Source organism: Trichosurus vulpecula, chromosome 1 (genome assembly GCF_011100635.1).
Source record: "Trichosurus vulpecula isolate mTriVul1 chromosome 1, mTriVul1.pri, whole genome shotgun sequence".
NCBI lineage: Eukaryota > Metazoa > Chordata > Mammalia > Diprotodontia > Phalangeridae > Trichosurus > Trichosurus vulpecula.
Window position 1 is genome coordinate 391,586,697 of NC_050573.1, and position 22,098 is coordinate 391,608,794.

Below are 22,098 nucleotides of genomic sequence, written 5' to 3' on the forward strand. Positions count from 1 at the left end.
GCCTAGAATTTGCAAATATCTAGCATTATAGCTTGTGACGATTAGCCCTTTGTGAAAGGGTGTTTACCAGTTCAGTGATGGTGAGAGATATTCAGTGATTTCTGATGTTTTCACCTTTACGTAATTGTTTCAAAGATCGCTTAAAATATTTTTATGGTTAACGCATTTTTTTCCTGTTTACTTAGAGGAGAGCTAATTATGTTCATATTAATGTTATAATTTTTACAGTTTTAAAAACTGGAACTATCCATCCAATGTAACAGTTGTAGCTAGAATTGAATCTTTATTTTGAAAAAAGCCATGCTGTATAAGAGATTTATGACATTTATAATAAAACCTTTATGTTTATAATAAAACCATTATTTTAACAGTAACATTTTTACATTAAATTTTGAATAAATTTACTTTTACTGAATGTTCAATAAACTAAATACAGAGGAAATGTTCTTTAAATTCATAGAATAGCATAGTTTACATATGAAAAATAAAGGAATAATCCTAACATGGATTACATGAAAAACATAAATGATTCAAAGCTTAAAATTTATAGCTGTTAATTATCAAATATCTTATAGTAGTGACCATTTTTTGAAGGAAAAATTCCATATTTCAACATATTTCATTTTTTATCATCCTATGAATTGAATTCAGTAATTTTCCTCACATATGCTTGGAATTGTAATAAGTATTATTTTAAAAGAGTCCAACTAGATAAACTAAATCAGCAGCAGGTTACTAAGTAGAAATAAATTGTTTGCAGAACTGCTATGTTCCAGCAGGGGGCTGCCATGCATGCATACAAATTAATGGTATGTTTATATCCCTTAAGGGGATGTTGGGAAAAAAAAAAGAAGCAAAGCTTGATAAACTTAAGGATTAAGTTCAATTTGTTCAATCCGTTTGTAGGAAGAAACCAATACTATGTATGATAGATATCTCTTAAAGCAGCTATGCATATATTTTTAATGTAATGGGATAAACTCCATGTTGTCCGCTTCTCAAAAGAAGAAGACAACATATGAGAGGAGGCCAAGGGAATTTTGAAAATGTACTTTTTAGGTAATATTATGAATGTTTGCAAAATGAATACATAAATACTTATGTATGTGCTTCCACAGACTTTTTTTTCCTATAAAAAGTTCATTTTTCTCCTAAAACATGTAGAGGAAGTTAATCCCAGGAAATCAGAATTTTTGGAATTTCTCCATCATAAATTGTAACTCACATTAGATAAGCATAGAAGTGGTGATTTCCAAGTATGCAAGCTAACTTATCCTTCATAAAGATGTTCTTTAGACCAAATAATTACTACCTCTCCGCACATTCCAATGCAAGGCAGTGTACCTCCACATGGTAAACACTTAATAAATATTGGTTGAGTTGAATTGCCAAAATTTAATTGCAGCTCCCCAATGTAAAATGTCCATTTTGACAGTTCACTGGTTAGTGCCTAAGGATTTAGGCAATAAAGTGGAATGGTAGATAATATTCATATTAAATACTTAAAGATTTATGGAAAAGCAAATAAATTTATTATGCTATCTTATATGCATTAGAAACTGTGACTTAGATATTAGGATAGTATCTGGTTTGACTTGTCTCTCATCCTAGGATGACCCAGCCACATTTTTCTCTGGTTCCTGTTTTTAACCAATACATTTTAAAGGGATTTGGGATTTAGTTTGTAACTGAAGCAGGATGAGGCTAGCTGGGAGACAGAGAGGTTTAACTAGCATTTTGTAGTACTTTGGTGCCAAAATATTCACCATTATGAGGTTTTTGTTAACTTGCCTTTATAATTTAAATGGTAATCTTTTTACTTCTTCAAGGGGGTTTGAAAAATAGGAGAGTGATGAGAATTTTCTTTATCTTTCTCCTTTGTTTAACATTTATTTCATTTACTAATAATAGTTATATGAAAAAGATTGGAATCTTGGTGACATTTTTTGTTTACAACTTTTAAAAGAAAAAATGTGGCCACAGCTGATTTGGAGAGGATATTTTGAAATTTGCAAGTTAAATATTTTAATATTTTCTATATCTTGATAGGAAATATTTCAATTGAATTGGCTTAATATAATTACTTATTGTATTTTATAAATAAATTATTAATAATCCGTTAGATGCTGGGGTATACTATGTTATGTTGTAGTATAGCAGAGTTGCAACTCATTTGAAGTTTGATTAGAAGAGCCATTAATTTTGAAAATATTATTTCTACAGATCAGTTTCATTCTCTTTATATCTCTTTGCCCAGGAATTTAGTAAAAGCTTTTTTTTGTTGTTGTTGTTATCTTAGCCAAGTTTCTTTCTCAGTCTTTATTTTTCTAAAATTGTATTTAACATTCTTTTATTCTCTTTAAGATTTTCTCTTTTTATACTTTCTATAGCCCCCTCAAACTGCTGCACCCCCCCCTCCACACGTTGTGTTTGATGTGGTCTTCGAAGTTTAGGACAGAAAAATAGAGAGAAGAAGAAATTGGGAAGAATATAATGCTGATCAGATACAGAATCTGTAACAGGGAGAATTCTTTTGTACTTTTATTGACTAACATTGGAAGAGCTTTGTGCCACATTTGTTGCCGAGACTATTCTTACTGCATGCACAGCATACAGAATAGTAATTTTAGAATTATTTCTCTGACATAATTTTTATTTATATTCTCTTTATGCTTGTCATGCTTAATAAAACTTAATTTTTCTAATTCTACCCAGCAGACCTAATAAATTAAACTCCCCATTTACTATTTTATTATTAAGAACTTCTAATAATATTCCTTCCATTTTATAAATTAAAATTCTGTCCATCTCTATGTATTTAATGGTATTTTCTAGAGTGATAACAAGTATTTTATATTATCATTTTGTAAAATGGAGTTGGCATTTCTGCAAAATGATCCCTGATTTTTTTGCCTATTTTTTATCTACTCAAAGTATGACAAATTTCAGTAATTGTTAATATGTTTTAATACTTATTTCTTTATGTGCATTGTATTCATTCTATTTTGTATTTTTTTCCAATGGCATTTCTTACTAGTTAATCCAGTTATGATTTCTTAATTCATGACATTCTTAAACATTTTATTTAACACTGTAAATTAAATAAAAATTAAAATGCCCTATATTCTCTTGATTCAGCTAGGTGTTTTAGCATCTTCTAAATATCATGTAATTTTGCTTTGAGTCAACTGAGAAATTGTTCATATTGTCACTATGACTCTTTCATGTATTAGAAATGTCAGACTTAAAAATGATATACTAAAATATCAGAATTTTTTTTCTCCTTTGAGATATATTAATTAAATAATTATACTTTTGGAGTAAGTCATAATTAAAAGGAAGTTTAAGCCAAAGCATTTAAAATGACCAGCATTTAAAAAATTAAAACATAAAGCAGATATGAAAATTATCTTGATAGATCTGAATGTAGAAAGCAAAATAAAAATAGCTGAGTTTTGGGAATTAGAAATAATGCCTGTTCTTACAGGTTATTCCAGTGGTAGTAAATTGGCTTGGTGTCTACTTCTCCCAGATTTTAATACCTAATACAATAACAGAGTACCATCAATATATGCCTAATAGCAAGTATAAAGTATCTGCTGGTAGTCCATCTCTCATAAAACTGCCTTTAGCCTTAATTCAACTCCATTGATTCCTGTTCTAGTTAAACCTGAAGAACTTAATATGTCTTTTAATCCTTTTATTTTAAGCTAGGATAAAATTAATTTTACCTTGGAATGGTGCAAAGCCAATTAACATGATCTTTAGAGTTATTTAGTAAAGTGCTCCAAACTGTTAAATTTATCTTGACCTCATGGTTGCACTCTCTGACTGCTTTTTAAATGAAGTAATCAATATCTCACAGCTCCTTAAATAGCTTAAACTTCTCAAATATTTTACCTACATTCTATTTAAGCAGTAAGCAAAGTGTTTATTCCTGTTAGTGTGGCTGTCAAGACAATTATACTAAATTACAGCTAGTATACTTTTGAAGAAAGGAGAATATGTATAGCAGTTAATTTAATAGAGCATCCGTGCTTCACATTTTGTTCTCTCTATCTCAAGAATGAAGAAATCTGACTTTTCATTTGTATTTAATCCAGAAATTTCTTCCTGTTTGTAACTTAAAACATACACATTTACTTTTTTGAGCAGTGCAGTGTAGCTTCTGTTTTCCACATAGGGCTATTGGAGGATATTAATTTTCTTACTGTGATAGGGTGATCAACCGTCCTGTCAAGAAAATGAATCTCTGTGTCACCCTTTAGCATGATTAAATGGAGGCTCGTTGCTGTGAGAAAATACCAGATTTTCATGAGACAAATGAAACTGTAGTGAAGACTACTTTTATAGATGTTATTTCATTTTTAAAATTTCAGAATCTCCCATTTGGCTGTCAGTTTACTTATGGGAAGTCATTACAATTAATTGCATCATTTCCAATATTTTCATTGAGATGAACCCAAGAAGAAATAGTTGCTCAGTAGTTTCATTTTTTTTTTTATTTTGAGAAACAGAGAAATTGGACCATTGTTAGAGTAAGGTTTGGCATGTTTGCTGCATATACAGAGTTGCTAATCAAATAGTCAGTCAATAGTTCTTTTTTTTTTCCTGTCCTTTTTTGGCCATGAAATTCCTTTCTTTGAATAAGGAGTCCTTACCTTTTCAGACCTGGATACTGATTAAAAATTGCATATCATGTAGTTGGAGCATAAAGAAGTTAATACTATGATCATTAGGGCAATCTCCCATATAAATGTAATAGATAATTTATGTGTATGTATATGTACATACATATACATATCTTTGCTATTATAACTATGAAATTACTTCAAAATTTTTGAATGAATTTTTAAATTTCCTTTTCTCAACACTTAGCAGAAGGTACCAGTCATTCTTCCTGTTAAGTTAGGGGTAAAATCTAAACCGATTGTGTTTTAAAGGGTGTCACTAAAACCTCTTATAATTCTTAATTTCTGGATCTATAGAGAGTTAACACATGATTGTAGTAGTCAAACAAAAGGAAGCCCAACAAGGAGAAAAAAGTTCATCAACTGTCCATGTTGTTTGATTTCCTACTGGAAGCAGGGGGTGTGTGTGTGTGTGTGTGTTTGTGTGGTGTGTTTTCTTTAAGCAGTGGCCATTGCAGAGGCTGAACTGCTGGGGTCAATGCCTTGCCTATTGATCAGTATCCCTGCAGTCCCTTGCTCCAGCATCTGCTTCATTGGCTTCTTTCAGTGCCTGCTTCAGTACATTAGAATAGAAATCCATAACCAGAGCTGTGCTCATCCAAGCAGGGGAAGAAACTAAATTAAATGGTATAAAACAATCTTGGATCAGGAGTTTGTGCCAATTCATCTTGATCTAAGATGTCACACCGGGCTCTCTGTCTGAGCACCTGGGCTAGAGGCAGCCATAGTGAAAATAGATGGAGCTGCGATCATTCATTTGTCAGCTAAGGAGCATGGCCGTGGTTAGCAATTCCCTTCTGCAGAGGTCAGCTGACAGAACAATCAGTGCAACTGCCGACTAGAGCTTTCCTTTGAACTATTGTTATGGAGCATGCTTCTTGCTGGGACTGGGGGAGGGGAGCCAGGCTTGCTTCCTGTTTCAAGGATACTATGGAAAGAGTAAAATATTCTCACTATGTGTGTAGATGTAGATAAATAGAGCTCTTACTCCTTGTGTGTGTTCATGTGTAGACATAAAACTATTATTAGGTATATGCACTGTGATATAGATGATCAAACTGGTAAATATCACTTCGTCTGATGTTAAGGTCCATTTTCATCCTTCTTCCCAGGGAGGCAGTGATTATCGATTTTTTTTTTCTTAGCATGGTTAAGCTTTTAGGTTTTTTTTTTTCCCCCTTTAGTTGCCATATGACCATCACAACTACCATAGATAGTACTATATGGATTGGGAATATATGTGTGTAGATGTGAATCCCTCCCCAAGCACACATGGTAATACTTTTTTTCAGTCGTATTTTCTTTTTATTAATTACAAAAAATAGAAACTTATTCAATAAAAGTAGACATGCATGTTACAGTATTAGCAAATAAACGTTATTTTGTAATGTAATTTTAAGAGCTTGTTTTAAGCATTTTCCTTTTGGCTTTTGACCAGAAATTATATTTAATATAATAAAATTTATCTTGATATTAGAATTTACAAATTGACAAAATATTTTAGCATTGTAGCAAAATAAGCAGAATAGCCTGCTTATTATTATGATGTGTATAGATATTACTATATAAGTTATATATTATCATATGAATTTATACACATTTTAGGAAGCTTTAAACTGTTTAATATTTGTTTAATATCCTTCCTGAAGGAATTTGGATATTTTTCAAAGCAAATTTATTCCCTTTCTTCTCTGTATGTACTGTGGTAGAGTTAATAACCAAAGCTGGTAGAATTTCTATCAATTTTTTACAAATTTATTACATGAAACCTTTTGAAATTAACATTTAGACTTTTTTTTAACATTTAGACTTTTTAAAAATCATATTACCAATGCACAACAAATGTCATAGAAGCAAGTAAAAAAATTGCCGGAGTTTATTGTTGACCACCTAGTTTTCCACAGTACAGAACAACTTGTCTCCTTTTCTCTTCCTCTAGTCATAGAGATTTAAAGCAGTCTTCTCTCATTTATTTCTTACCTTTCATTATGGCTTTTGAATTCATTATCTTCACTGAATCTAAGACATGTGAAATAGAGCCAAGGGATCTGATTCTAATTTCAAGTCATCTAAGATAGACACCTACTGTTTCCATTGGAATTTAGATTTGTTTAGTTGGCTAAGCAAATAGCCAAGTTAGAAAACAATAAGTTTTGATCAAAAGAGGCACTCTAACTTCAACTACTCCTGTCAACAGATCCTGGTCAATGAGTATAATAATGACTATACTCTTAAAGTTCTTTTCATGAGCATAAGATTTGGATTGATATTTGCATTTTAAGGAAGCAACATGGCCAATGCACTATATCTAGTCAGACAAGGATCACGCTTTATATCCATCCTCCTAGAATGTCCTGCTCTTGTATTTCCCTCTGCCCCCTACCCCACCTCCTTTTCCACTTCTTGCTGTGGAAGGCCATGACAGTGCATTGCCCATAGGGACTGTCTCACTTTTGTATTTGTATCCCTAGCATATCCCCTGTATTAATGACTGACACATCAGAGATGTTTAGTAAATGCTTTTTTTGTTGTTCATTCATCTTTTTTTCTTAAATCATTTGCTTATACAACTCCCTTAAGCTAACTTCCTATATCATATTCACACCCAAAACTACATTCATTGCCTCTCCTCTCTCACTTCTCTGCCTCTTACAATGTGGGTCCAGTTCCCAAGGATCAACTGCAACTGCTTTCACTATGGCAAATGATGACCTCTGTATTGTTAAATCCGAAGGCTTTTTGAAAGTCCTCATTCTTCTTAACCGTGTTTTAGTATTTGACACTATATACTACCTCATCCCCTTAATATTCTCTTCTCTTTAAATTTTCCTCACCTTGCTCTCTCTAAAATTTCCTTCTAACTTCCTGACCAGTCCTTCTGAGTATTCTTTGCAAGATTATCATCTGTATTTTACCCTCCATATATATGTGCATACATCCAAAGATTCTGTTTTTGACTCCCTTGTCTTCTTCATTCTCTGTTGTAGTGATCTCATTAGGTTCCATAGTTCAGCTGTCATCTCTGTAAGACAATATGTGGGACATCATGGAAAGAGGAATGGGAATAGAGTCCAAGATCATGGGTTCAGATCTCTTCCTTTGACACTATTTGCCTAATCTTACCTACTCTCTGATATTGATATCCCATTGGCATGTCAAACCTAACATAACTAAAGAAGAACTCATTATCTTTTCCCCCCTAAATCTGTCCATTCTCTTAACTTCCCTGTCTCTATCACCATTCTTCTCAGTCACTCCAGTTTACAGAGAATCAGAGAATCATCTGCATAGAGATAATAGTTTAATCTGCGGGACCTGAGGAGTTCACCAAGTGAAACAGCATATAGAGAGAAGAGAACAGAAGAGGTGAATATGATATATATAAAGATCCAGCAAGGAAGAAGAGGTCTGATAGGTAGGAGGAGAACCAGGGAAGAACAGTGTCATGAAAACCTAGAGAAGAGTGTGGTCAACAGTGTCAAAGGCATGCAGTCAAAACAGATGAGGATTGAGAAAAGGTCAATAGATTTGGCTGGTGGTCTCTGTTATATATACACCAATTACAGCATTGCTTCAGTTCCTGCCTCCATTCACCTTCATAGAAATATTTTCTACCATGCTTCCCTTCTCCGATTCCTTAATTTCCTTACATAAACACATCTTCTTAATTAATGTTATTTTACATACATTAACCCTGAATATTTATGAGATGTCTGTTTCCATTATTGCATTTGTCATTGTCAGAGGGCGTGGACACTGAACTGGTTTTGTAGCCAGGAAGCACCATCATTTTCCCAGCCTCTGGGCATATCAAAGAATTAGACTTTGAGAATGGGAAGGGACTTCAGCGGCCATCAAGTCCAACCCATGTTTGAAAAAAATATTCCCCTTGTGGAACATACCCATATAACATTTCTCTAGGCTTTTTCTCTTATATAACATTTTTCTAAGCTTCAGCTTCTTCATCAGTAAAATGGAGACACAAGAGCGGATAGTCTTTAAAGCCCCTTTGCGTTAAAAAATTCAGATCCTATTATATAGAGTTTACCAGAAACTTGAGTGCAGTTTCAATACTTTGAAACCACACTTAGACTTTTGGAATACTTTGTATAATCTAGTATGGCTGAAATCATTGAGCTATACTCATATACACAAATAAAAACATGTGTGAATATATCATATGTTAAACTTTTGAGAAACTAATCATGAAAATTCAAAATAAAAGTTCAAATAGAATTTATTATTTTTAATGTTTTGAATTGGAGAAATCTTTGGATTTTACTGTCTCTGTGTGTGTGTTCTGTGTGTGTATTTTGATGCTCATCAGTGTCTTTCTGATTTCAGGTTGCCTATCATCAGGTCTCCCACAAATGAAAAAAATATCTACATCATATGAAGAAAGACGTAAACAAGCTACAGCTATTGTTTTATTAGGAGTGATAGGAGCTGAATTTGGTGCAGAAATTGAGCCTCCAAAATTGTTGACAAGACCTCGAAGTTCAAGCCAAATTCCTGAAGGGTTTGGTTTGACCAGTGGTGGATCCAACTATTCATTAGCCAGGCATACTTGTAAGTATTTTTTTCTTTCCTAAATATAGTCATTGTTTTTCAGTGCATATCATTTGGCAATAAAATCATATTTGGTTACTCTGCACAGAACAAAACAAAAATAAACTTATGCTTTTTGTCCACCATATTTACATTAAAGCAAGAAAATATCCAAAGCATTATATGTCAGGTTTGCAAATTGTAGTGATTAAATCACATGAGTTTTTGTTTTTAAAAAAATCCTATATTCTAAATTTAAATGTCAGTTCAATGGAAAGTCATTTGTAATTCTTGGGCATATTATTATGTTGTAGTGGATCAAATTTTAGGACCTGGAGTCAAAAAGCCTTAAGTTCAAATATCACCTCTGACATTCATTAGCTGTGTGACCATTAGCAAAATATTTTACCTCAATGAACCTCTGGCTCCTTGTTTGCAAAATGTAGGGCTTCAACTAGGTGGCCTCTTAGGTCTCTTCTTATCTATGTCTATGATCCTTTGAGAAGAAAGGTTCTCTTACAACAGCTCTGGATTCTGCACTTTGTTCACATTCCTGGTCCACATTATCAGACTGAGACTTCATCAAAGTCTAGTCTACATTGCAGTCCACAACTTTTTGGCTAAAATTATTTCTGAAAAAGATTCCAACAAATTTGATTTTATTTAATCTGCGCTGTATAGTCAAAGTACACAGAAGAGTTCCTAAAACGTTGTCCTTGTAGTAGTTACATGTAGTACACACACGCACACACACACACACACACGACTCTCGGAGGCTACTATATAATTAAGACCACATTGTAGTTAAGGTCTTTTTAGCCACACTTAACGTCTTTATGTAAGGCCTATAATGGAGCCGCCTTATACTGAATTCTGATCTGGAACTAGTGTTATGCTTATATTTACTTTATTTCCCCAACTCCAGTGAATTTCCTGTCTCTTGCTCTGGGAGGAGTAACCAAATTAAATCTCACAGTCTTCTTGGAAAAGATATGTCATGTATCTCATGGACTATTCTCACTATTTCTGCTACTACCCAGACAAAAACACTGCTTTCTGGCCTCCACTACCCTATATATGGTTTCTGTTAAAATATAAGCTCCTTGAGGTCAGGGACTATCTTGCTCTTGTAATTGTATCCCCAGCACTTAGTACTAGACACACAGCTAGTGTTTCATAAATGCTTTTTAAATTCATTGATTCTGTTGCCAATCTCACTATCATGGAATGTTTTTTTTTCATTCTTGCCAAAATCTGCACCTCTTACTCATAAAAGCCTTACTCAAAATATACCTTTACAAATTTTTCTATGCTTAATTCCACCCTATCTTCAGCTACTGTTCTCCTTTCTAGCCATGCCTGCCAATACCTTTTAGGTATATTCTTTGCTGTTGTATATTAATTTATACTTTAACTAAAATAAAAGAATTTTTGAAAAGGAAGGGACTTTTGAGATTGTTCCATTCTGTTCTCCGTTGCAGAATTGCTTAAATGCATTTGTTTTTTGAGTTAGGATGGGAAGGAAGGAAGGGGGGGTTGGTGGGTGTAGATATCGGTTTGTTCAGTCTCCCTTGTCAAGGAATAAACTCTTCTAAGAAGAGTTTTATAAGCGAAAAGTAAATATACTGTTTTCTTGTATGCTTCTTTTTTTTTTTACTTAGATATTTTATTTTTAGTTTACAACACTTCGTTCTACATGGTCTTGAGTTTCAAATTTTCTTCCCTTCTCTCCCCTCCTCCCCCAAAGCGTCATGCAGTCTGATCTAGATTCTACATAAACCTTTGCATTAAACTTATTTACACAATAGTCAAGTTGCAAAGAAGAATTATTACCAATGGAATGAATTATGAGAGAGAAGAAACAAAACCAAAAAAGAAGAGAAAAAAAAAAGAGAGCAAATAGTTTGCCTCAGTCTGCATTCAGATTCCGTAGTTCTTTCTCTGGATGTAGCCAGCTCTCTCCATCATGAGTCCTTTGGAGCTGTCTTTGAGCCTTGTCTTGCTGAGGAGAGCCAAGTCTATCAAAGTTAGTCATCACAGAATCAACATGTCTAGAAGGTCTAGAATTCCCTTATTTCGTTGAATGTCCAACTCCCTGCCTGAAAAATTATGCTCAGTTTTGCTGGGTAGTTGATCCTTGGTTATAGTCCAAGCTCCTTTGCCATTCAGAATATCATATTCCAATTTCTCCTGTCATTTAATGCAGAAGCTGAAAGATCCTGTGTGATCCTGATTGTAGTTCCACGATATTTGAGTTGTTTCTTTTTGGCTGCTTGCAGTATTTTCTCCTTGACTTGATAATTCTGACATTAGGCTATAATATTTCTTGGATCTCTTTCAGGGGGTGATCGGTGGATTCTTTCAATGACTATTTTATCCTCTGGTTCTAGGATCTCTGGGCAGGTATCTTTAATAATTTCTTGGAAGATGTTGTCCAGGTTCTTTTTTTCATTGTAGCTTTCTGGTAGAACAATAATTCTTAAATTGTCTCTCCTTGATCTATTTTCCAGGTTAGTTGTTTTTCCAATCAGATATTTCACGTTTTCTTCTGTTTTTTCATTCTTGGCATTTTGTTTGACTACTTCTTGATGCCTCATAGAGTCATTAGCTTCTACTCGCTCAATTCTACTATTTAATGCATTGCTGTCTTCATTTTGCTTTTGAGTCTCCTTTTCCAATTGCTTGATTTTACCTTTCAGGGCATCATTTTCTCTATTTAGATTCTGAATCTCCTTAGCCCTTTTGCCAATTTTACTTTTTAAAGATTTGATTTCATCAGTGGTTTTTTTTTTCTATTTTTTCTTTTATCTCCCTAATTTAGTTTTTAAAATTCTCCTTAAGCTCTTCCAGGAATGCTTTTTGGGCTTGAGACCAGTTCACATTCCCTTTTGAGGTATCAGATGTGGGTATAGTGTCAATGCTGTCCTCTTCTGAATTGGCATTTTGATCTTCCCTGTCTCCATAAAAAGAATCAATGGTCCTTGGTTTTTTCATGTTCTTCTTCGTGTTGGTTAGCTTTTTTTCCTGGCTTTACAGTGGATTTCTGCTTTTGGGGCTCAGGGAGCTCTGTCCCAAGTTTCTTGTTCTGGGAATTGTGAGCCTAGTTATTGGGTGTATGTGTTGTGGCCTGAGGTTTCCTGAGGTGTAAGGGAGGGGTCCTCTGGCTGCTGGAAGTCTCCTGTTCCTCCAGGGCTGGTCTCCAGCGCCAGTGGTCTCAGCCATTGTCTGTGCTGGTGTCTGCCACTTCCACTGGCTGTACAAAGGCACATCTGGGATCCTGGTGTTGACCCTTGCTCGCTCCACCCTTCGGCAACTCAGGAATTCCCACTATTTGGCTACTGGAGCCCCACTTCTGACTCCTGTATTCCAGAGTTTTTCCCAAGGTATTCTCTCTGGGTTGGGGAGGGAGGGATGAGAGCCATTTACGTGGACATTATGACTCTCAGAAGTTCAGGAAAGCGAGTTTCAAACCTTTGGGCTGCAAGCCTCAGGAGTGGATATCTTGCGGCCGCAGACACTTTGCTCTAGCCTCCTGTTGCTTCAGCACACTCCAGTCCTGTGTTGGGAGGCCTGCAGATCTTCGCTGGTTTTGAGCACCCAGCTTTCTCTCAGCCTGGATTGCTGGCTGGTTTTCCACAGCTGCTTCCACTTTGGTGTGGTCTGGCGCAGCTCTTGGGCGTTCTCCCAGCCTACAGATCTGTCCTGTCGACTTTGTGGACTCTCCTGGCTTGGAAATTTGCCCCACTCAGTCTGCTAGTGGCTTCTTACTCTCTCGAATCTGCTCAGATTCACTTTTTTAGAGGTATCTGTCAGAACTTGTGAGAGACCTCTGGCAAGGTTCTGTTTTCACGCAGCCATCTTGGCTCTGCCCTTTATATTCTTCTTATAGTAGTCTTTAGATTGTAAGCTCCTTAAGAGCAGGGACCATTTTTTGCCTCTTTTGTATCCCTAGCACTTCATGCAGTACCTGGCACATAGTAGGCACTAAAAAGTGTTTATTGAATTAATATTTCAGTGAATTTGTATTTTTATCAGTATTGGTTCTCCTTCTAACAGGGCTTACACAGCTTTTCATATCATATAATTCTTGGCTATATTCTCCTGTAAATCCTCCTTAGACAATCTACCTAGTGCATTGAAGTCCTAGATCTTTTAACAGCAGATACATGGGCACCTACCATTTTTAATCCCTCATTCTCACTGTATTTTATTTCATTTCCTTTTTCATACTGATACTTACTAAATGATATCTCTTGACCTACCTTTGATATGCAAATCCTAATTGGTAATATGCAACAGCCAGTTGTACTGGCCACATATATTTTGCCTTTGGATTATTAGAATTTTTGATTCATCAGAGATTAAAGAATGCCATTATTCATAGCCTTATAGCATCGCTGTTGTAAATATTAGAGTTAAAAAGGTGGATCCTTTTTTGAGGAAAAAGTTGAAATTATTGCTCATGCTCAGCATCAGTTGAAACATGAAATGTGAAGACATGCATACCAAAGGTTTCCCCTTTGTCTACAAAGGAAAAAGTGATTTCCTAGGACCCTGGCCCCTTGCTGCCCAAAATGCTCCTAATTATGGATGGCATTGTACTGACTATATCAATTTAATAATTTAGTAAACATTTATTAAGCACTCGCTATATGCTAAACCTAGTGGATACAGAGACCAAAATAAAAATGGTCCTTACTCGCATGGAACTTATACTCTAGTATAAAGATACAACATATACACACATCAGTAGATATTTGTTGTTGTTGTTGTTGTTTGTCCTTCATTCTCGAAGAGGATCAATGACATCAGGAAGGTGATGTCTTGACTTGTAAGTGAATTTTTTTTGAGTGAGGGAGAGCTGTGCAAAGTCACTAGCCTCACTCCTTCCTCCAGAGTCATTGAGTGCAGTGGCAAGACATAGGTCAGGATGCCTAGGATGACCCCAGATGCAGTGAGAGACCTTGGCCTTTTTTCAGTAGATAATGTAGTAATTTCAAGAGAGAAAAATGCTACAAAAACCAAAAGAAGCAGGAAAGGCCTTGTGTCAGGGTTGGAACATGAGTTATACTTTGAAGGAAGAGTTCTTCAAGGTGGACTTATGGAAGGAGTGCACCATGGAAGTGGAGGACTGCCTCTTCAAAGACATAGAGATGGGAGATTGAATATTATGTATGGGGAACAGCTAGCTGTTCATTATGACTAGAAGAGAGAGTGGTAAGGAAAATAATGTTAAATACAACTGTAAAAGTAAATGAGAACCAGAATGTAGAGGACTATGGATTTTATATTATGTTCTAGAGGCAGTAGGGAACTACTGAAGATTTTTGATTCAGGGAATGACAACTGGATCTTTCTTTTAGGAGTATTAATCTGTCAGATGTGTGGAGGATGGACTGAAGAGTGGGAGAGTGACTAGTTGCACAGACACCAACTCACCCAAGTGAGAGGTTATGAGGTTGTCAACTAAGATACAGGCTACATGAATAGAGAGAAAAGGGTGTGTGAAAGAGATCAAGTCCCAGAATACTATTGGGCCTCCCCAGTGAGATTTGTGGCCAATGAAATCCTATTCCAATATTGCCAATTATAATTTAATCATGATAGTACTATATTGCAGTGGAACAATTTTAAATTTGCTCTCAAATTTTAAATTTGCTATAAAACAAAAATTTAAATTTAGCTACTTCTCTTTCTCAGTCTCTTTTGCTATTTCTTTATTCAGATGATGTCTGCTAACTGTGGATGAGAGATTTCTCCAGACTCTTCTTTGAGCTAGCTGTCTTCTGTTCTCCCTCATCAGCTCTCATTGGTTTAATTTTCATCAGTATGAAGATGATTCTCGTATCTACATATCTCGCCGTAATCCTTCTCCTGATCTCTATTTTTGCATCACTAACTGCCTTTGGACATCTGAAACTATAGATTTCTCATAGCCATCTCAAACTTAGTATGTCTCAAACCTAATTGATTATCTTTTCACCTCGTGCCTGGATGATTGGAATAACCTGGTTAGTCTTCCTGTGTCTAGTTTCTCCCCAATCCGATCTATCTTCTCCTCAAGTGCCAAAGTGTTAAAATTCTGGTCTGATCACATCATTTCTCTGCTCACATTCCAGTGACCAGTGAACTTAATCCTTTCCACACACTCTTTGATTCAGTAACACTGGCCTCCTTACTTTACCTCACATGAGACATTTCCCTCCTCCATGCCTTTTCTCCTGTCCTCCATACCTTGAATGTTCTACGTCCTCACATCTTTCTATTAGTTTCCCTGGCTTCCTTCAAAAGTCAACTCAAATCCCATCATTTTCAGGAGACCTTTTCTGGTACCTGAGCCACCTCTTTTCTTACAACCCCTTACCTGCTTGTAATGCCTCCCCTCTGAGATTATTATTTTCAATTCCTTCCACCTGCCCATTGAGAAGGCAAGAAAAACAACCCATTGGAGATATGTTTCCACATTAACCATGTTCCAAATTTAAAAAAAATAAGAAAAAGAAAGCAAAAAAATTATGCTTCAATCTGCGATCTGAGCCCATTAGTTCTCTCTTTGGAATGTTTCATCATAAGTCCTTTAGAATTGTGGTTGATCATTGTGTTGATCAGAGTTACTAAGTCTTTCAAAATTTATTATCCTTACAGTATTGCTGTTACTGTATAAATTGTTCTCCTGGTTATCACTTCACTTTGCATCAGTTCATACAAGTCTTCCCAAGGTTTTCTGAAGCTATCTTTTTCCTCATTTCTTACAGTACAATAGGACTGCTTTCTATTCTCTCTCTCTCTCTCTCTCTCTCTCTCATGGACATAGTTGTTTGCATATTGTTGCTCCCATTAGAATGTGAACACCTCCAGGGTAGGAACTGATTTTTTTCCCTTTCTTCTTTGTATCCCTGCTTAGTATAGTCTTGCTATGTTTGTGTGTATGTGTGTGTGCGCATGCACACATGCCCAGTTTAATAACATTTTCCCAGCATTCTCCCAGTGGAATAGGTATTTTTCAAGTTTGAAAAATGTTTTTATTTTCACAATAACTTAATATATTTAAATATAATTTTTACAACACTGTTATGAGTAGGATAAGTATTATCATAATTAATAATGATATAAGATTTGATAGATTTTAATTATTAATGTAGTTAGAGCTATGGATGAGTTTAGCTGTTCTCTGAAATCTAATAATACAGTCAACTCATTTATTCCCAACAATGGAGAGGAGCATTAATACCTATGCATAATTAAATACTTATCCTTAACTGACTATGTGGTTAAACTTTCATGTTTATATTTGCATAGAGTCTTGACACGCAAAATCACTCTTGAGATAAAATGATGACACCATAATTGGCACAATTCAAAATGCAGTGAGAAGCTGGCAAGAAATCTCTCTTTTCCTTATTCAGTGATCCCTTCCTGCTGTCTATCCTACATTTGAAATGCATGGACCCTCAGAATACTTTTGCCTTCTAGAGCAGTGAATCATGTTCTCTTTTGTCTGGGGAGGTCAGACAGGGCAGTTAAAGCTTTCAGACTAAAAAAGGACCTTCAAGTCTAGCTTCACTCTGCAGATGTAGAAACTAGAGATGTGTTTACTTTCCTATTTCCTGAACTGTAGTTACAGTGCCTGCATCATGAGATTTAGAACCATTCCAGATGAGAAAACTGAGGCCCAGAGAGGCTGAATAACTTTGCCATGACCATATAAGTAATTTGCTTCTTGGGGCAGAAATTGTACTCAGGGCATTAGATTCCAAATCCAGTGGTCTTTCCTTTATACCTTGCCAACCCCTCGAATCTTCCCTACTGGTTTTTGCTGGGCTAAAAGCATCGTGTAGAGCTAGACCCAGCAGTAATAGTGAAAAGAGATGGTGAGCCACAGAGGTGAAAGAATCAACAAATAATATAAATTGGAGTTCACAACTTAGTACTTTGATTATCGATAAACATGGAAATCTAGTGCCATAGAATTCACCTGACTTAGCTATTGTGAGACAGGATGATATAGCGCAAAGAGCATTGGACTCAGGATTAGAGTTCAAGTCCTGCTACTGATACTTTCAGTTCTGTGGTTTTGACAGATAGTTACACTGAGGGGGAAAAACAATCTGGCCGTCTCTTCCCTCCAGCCAGCAAGACACACATATTACCAGACAGAGGAAGAGAAGACAGTCATGAGAGAGATTGTGATAAAAGTGATTTCTAATCTATTTGTCACATGGAGAAGGTGGAAAATTCATATTAGTTGAAATTATTAAACTTACATTAAACAGGTGATATTTTTAGCTGCTGTGAAAGTTAACTAAGCACTGGTTAGTCCATAGCATCATAAATTTAGAGCTAGAAGGTATTTCATAGGCCATCTAGTCCAACTCCTTCATTTTACATGTTTAGGAAACTGAGATCCAGGATGGATAAATGACTTCCCTGAGGTCACAAAGGTAGTTACTGTCATTGGTGCAGTAGTCTCCTTTAAATTACGTTTCTACAGTCATTTTCTATGAAACCTATATTTCTGTTATTTTTGTGTTTTGTAATAATGTGATATTGTTCTATGTGTTTTATTTGGTGTCAACTTGCCTGCCCTGCTATAATTAAATGATTGTAAAATTAGAAATGCTTAATATCATGCAAATGAAGAAATCGGATATAATATTGCCAGCGTAATCTTCCATACATATGCATGTGTTCATGTCACTCTGATGCTCAGAAATTTTCAGTGACTCCCTGTTGTTCTACCGAGTTAAGTACAGATTCTCTTGTCTGGCATTCAGAGCCTTACAGATGCCACTTTCTCTTTTCAATCTTATCTCACGTTATTCCCCTCCATCTACTCTATGTTCCAGAAGACTGAACGGTTTCTGTCAACTTGGTATTTTCTTATATTTCTACATCTTTTCCCAGCTTATGTCTCACTTTTGGAATGCTCTCCGCTCTTGTCTTTGCCTAATGAATGCCTGTTCTTTAAAGCCTCCTCAAATGACACATCTTTCACGAAGACTTTCTAGATTCTTGTAGTAAGAAAGGGTTTCTTCTTCAAACTCCACATAGCATTTTGTTTCCTGATTCTCTTAGGCATGGGATGGTAGGTATTATAAGTATCTATGTTCTTCTACCATCCCGCTACTTTAAGCTACTTGAAGGCAGGGATTCTCTCCTTTGTAAAATTTATATCTCCTTCAGCATCTGACATAGTAAATTCTTAATGAGTTGCATTGAATTATATTTGTGTTGAAGATGAAATATTAATACCTGCATTCAGATATCTGAAGGGTTATTGTAAAGATGTTGGCAAATAACCATTCCCTAATTCCACAGAAGGTAGACTAGGAGGATATAGGCTTAATCTTCAGATTGAGAGATTTAAGTTGGTAATGAATGTACTTCAGACACTGGGATTTATAAAATATTAGAGAAGGGGAATGAAGGAAACTGTGGAATCTTGTTATTTTATTTTTTAAAAAGTTTTATTGTTTGTTACCTTTTGTTTTAAACCACGGTCATTCTTTCTTATTTTCCAGTCTTCTCTTATAATAAAGAAAAAAACACTGAAAGCAAAACCATTTAATTTAAGCAAATTTAAATTAAGCCAGCAATCTGACAGCATGTATATACTACATCTCTGGTCCCCCACCTCTCTACTGAGAGGAGGGAGATGTGGTTTATCATCAGTTTTCAAAACCAAGATTGATCATTAATTAATTCGTAAAATTCAGTTACTTTTTTGTAAAGTTCAGTTACATTTTAGTCTTATTTTCATTTAATTTATTGTAGCCATTTTGCATATTATTCTCCTGGTTCTTTTTATTTCATTCTGTATCAGTTCATACAAATAATCCTTTCATTTTCTGAATTCCGCATATTTGTCGTTTCTTCTAATACAAAAATATTTTCCTTTGCAAAACCACTATTTTTTAGCCATCCTCCAATTGATAGCATGTTTAATGTAATTATCGTTGTTAATTTCAGTGTGGGTTATTGGTTATTCTTTGCTTTGCAAAGTTGGGGTTTTTTGGGTTTTATTTTTTTACAAAACAGGCTGCTGTTTTCATTTTGGCTTTTCCAAGTTGCCTACTCCATGCCTTCATTGATGTTTGCCAGTCTGGTTATTCTGCTTCGCTCATTCCTAGCAATCTGTAGCTATGCCATATGTTACATACTGTGCTTCAGTGCATTTTTAAAGCATGTTTTCTGCTCCCCTTCCTTGTGTTTCCCCTACATAAGCTTGTCATAGAACAGCTGTTTCTGCATCCTGTTATAATTCATTCTCCATACATGTCCAACTCAATGGATTTCTATCATGATGAATATTTTTTCTTGTATACCCATTATATTTCAGAAGCTTGTTAGTGTTCTCTTATTCTTATGTATTGTAGACCATTTATGCGAAATTGTTAAAATGACTTTTAAAAACCCTGCTAATGGTAATAGCCAAGGTAGTTTAGACCTCCAAGACATACAAGAGCTCAAATGATACTGTGGCTTTATAGAAATTTTTTTCAATGGAAATTGATGTTATTTTGGTGGCAGGCTCTGTGCTAGCTTTCCAAAGATTGTGTTAGCCAGTTTTATTCAGTTTTCATTGTTCCTGTTATCCTTGACACTGCTGCCTACAGAATGATGAGATAGCTTTTAGTTTTGTATTGCCAATAAAAATCTTCATTTTGTAGAATTTTCTAGTGTAGAATGATCTCTGTCATCTTTGAGGTAATCATCAGTCCATAGGATTCTGTCAGCTAAACAATAGCTCTTGCTCATTTACATATATTTGTGAATAATTATGTTCCTGTGTGCTTCAGAAGTGCTTTTAGAAAACTTTTATCATTTTCTCTAGATTTTAAGTATGATTATTTTAATAAAGATAAAGCTTTAGACAAAATACAGCACACATTCTTGTTAAGAAAAAAACACACTCAAACACTAGAAAGCATAGGGATGAGCAGAGCTTTCCTTACAATTATAATTAGTATACTTAGTATAATTAGAGCAAACATTATCTGTAATGTGGTTAAGCTAAAAACCTTTGCAGTTAGATCAGGGGTGAAACCAGAACAGCTATTATCACTATTACTATTCAGTATTTTATTAGAAATGCTGACTGTTGCAGTAAGACAAAAACAAACAAAAAAAAAGACCTAAAGGAGTAAGCACGGGCAAAGAGGAAATAAAATTATCACTTTTTGCAAGTGGTGTAATGGTTTACATAGAGAACCCTGGGGAGTCAACTAAAAAACTAACAAAAACAACACCTTTAATAAAGTTGCAGGATAGGAAAGCTACCCAAATCATCAACATTTCTATATGTGACCAACAAAACCCAACAGGAAGAGATAGAAAAGGAAATTTCACTTAAAATAACCATGGATAGTATAAAATACTTGAAAGTATACCTGCCAGGAAATACAGAGGAACTGTATGAACACAATTACAAAATATTCCTTATCCAGATGAATGCAAATTGAAATATTTGGAGAAATATTATTTGCTTATGGGTAGACCAAGCCAATAGCATGCAAATGAGAATACTCCCTAAATTAATTTACTTTTTCACTGCCATATCAAAATACCAACCTTTTACTTTAGAAAGCTGGAAAAAATAATAAAATTCATCTGGAGAAACAAAAGGTCAAGACTATCAATGGAATCAGTTGAGAAAAAAAAATTGAAGAAGAGAATCTAGCAATACCAGATCTCAAACTATACTACAAATCTTTAATCTTCAAAACAGTTGAGTACTGGGTAAGATTTAGAGAGGTTTATCAGAGAAACAGATTGTATCCACATTATACAAAAGCAAATGAGCATAGAAACCTAGTGTTTGATAGAGTCAAAGATTCCAGCTTTGGGGGCAAGAACTCATTATTCAGTAAAAAACTGTTGGGAAAGCTGGAAAGTAGTCTGGCAGAAACTAGATACAGACCAATATCCTAACACTGCATACCAAGATAATGAGTATGTGATTTAGACATAAATTATGACATCATAAGCAAATTAGTGGAGTGTAGAAGTTACCTGTCAGGTCTATGGACAGAGAAAGAGTTCATAATGAACAAGAGACATAGAGGTTCATAGAAGGTGAAATGTAGAATTTCAATAAAATTCTTGTAGAAACAAAATCAGTGCAGCTAAATTTAGAAGGAAAAGCAGGAAAATGGAGTATGGAGGCAGGAGGGAAACTTTTCCGTGAAGTTTCTCTGGTAAAGGTTTAAGTCACAGCGGTGGGGAACCTAAGGCCTCAAGGCCACATGTGGGCATCTATGTTTCTGGATGTGGCCTTTTTATGTGAATCCAAGTTTTATAGAGCAAATATTTTTATTGAGAAAATTTGTTCTATGAAGTTTGGATTCAATGAGGACCTAGAGGACCACATGTGGCCTCAAGGCCTCAGGTTCCCCACCCTTGAAGATGTATAGAGCAATCTGAGTCAAATTTTATAAAAATAAGAGCCATTTTCCAATTGATAAATACTCAAAGGAAATAAATAGGCAGTTTTCAGAGGAAGAAATCTAATCCCTCAATAGCCATATGAAAAAATGCTATAAATCACTAATTATTAGAGAAATGCAAATTAAAACAAATCTGAGGTACTACCACACATTCATCAGTTTGGCTAAGATGACAAAAAAATAAAAGGAGAATAACAAATAGTGAAGGGGATGTGGGAAAACAGGTTCACCAGTGTATCGTTGGTGGAACTGTGAACTGTGCCCCAAAAGCTCTTAAATTGTGCATCCACTTTGACCCAGTGATACTGCTACTAGGTCTGTACCCTAAAGAGATGTCAAAGAAAGAAGGAAAGGACCATATATACAAAAATATTGATAGTAGCTTCTTTTGTAGTGGCAAAGAATTGGAAGCT

General features: G+C 35.1%; 1 protein-coding gene across 2 annotated transcripts in view; it reads left to right on the forward strand.

The window, feature by feature from the left end:
* The window catches only part of WDR7 (WD repeat domain 7), a 489,834-nt gene that overhangs the window by 255,598 nt on the left and 212,138 nt on the right, over positions 1-22,098 (forward strand). For both annotated transcript variants that reach the window (XM_036757317.1, XM_036757326.1), the window contains one exon: positions 9,036-9,260. In XM_036757317.1, coding sequence (XP_036613212.1) covers positions 9,036-9,260 — 225 coding nt within the window. The remainder of the gene's footprint in view (positions 1-9,035; positions 9,261-22,098) is intronic.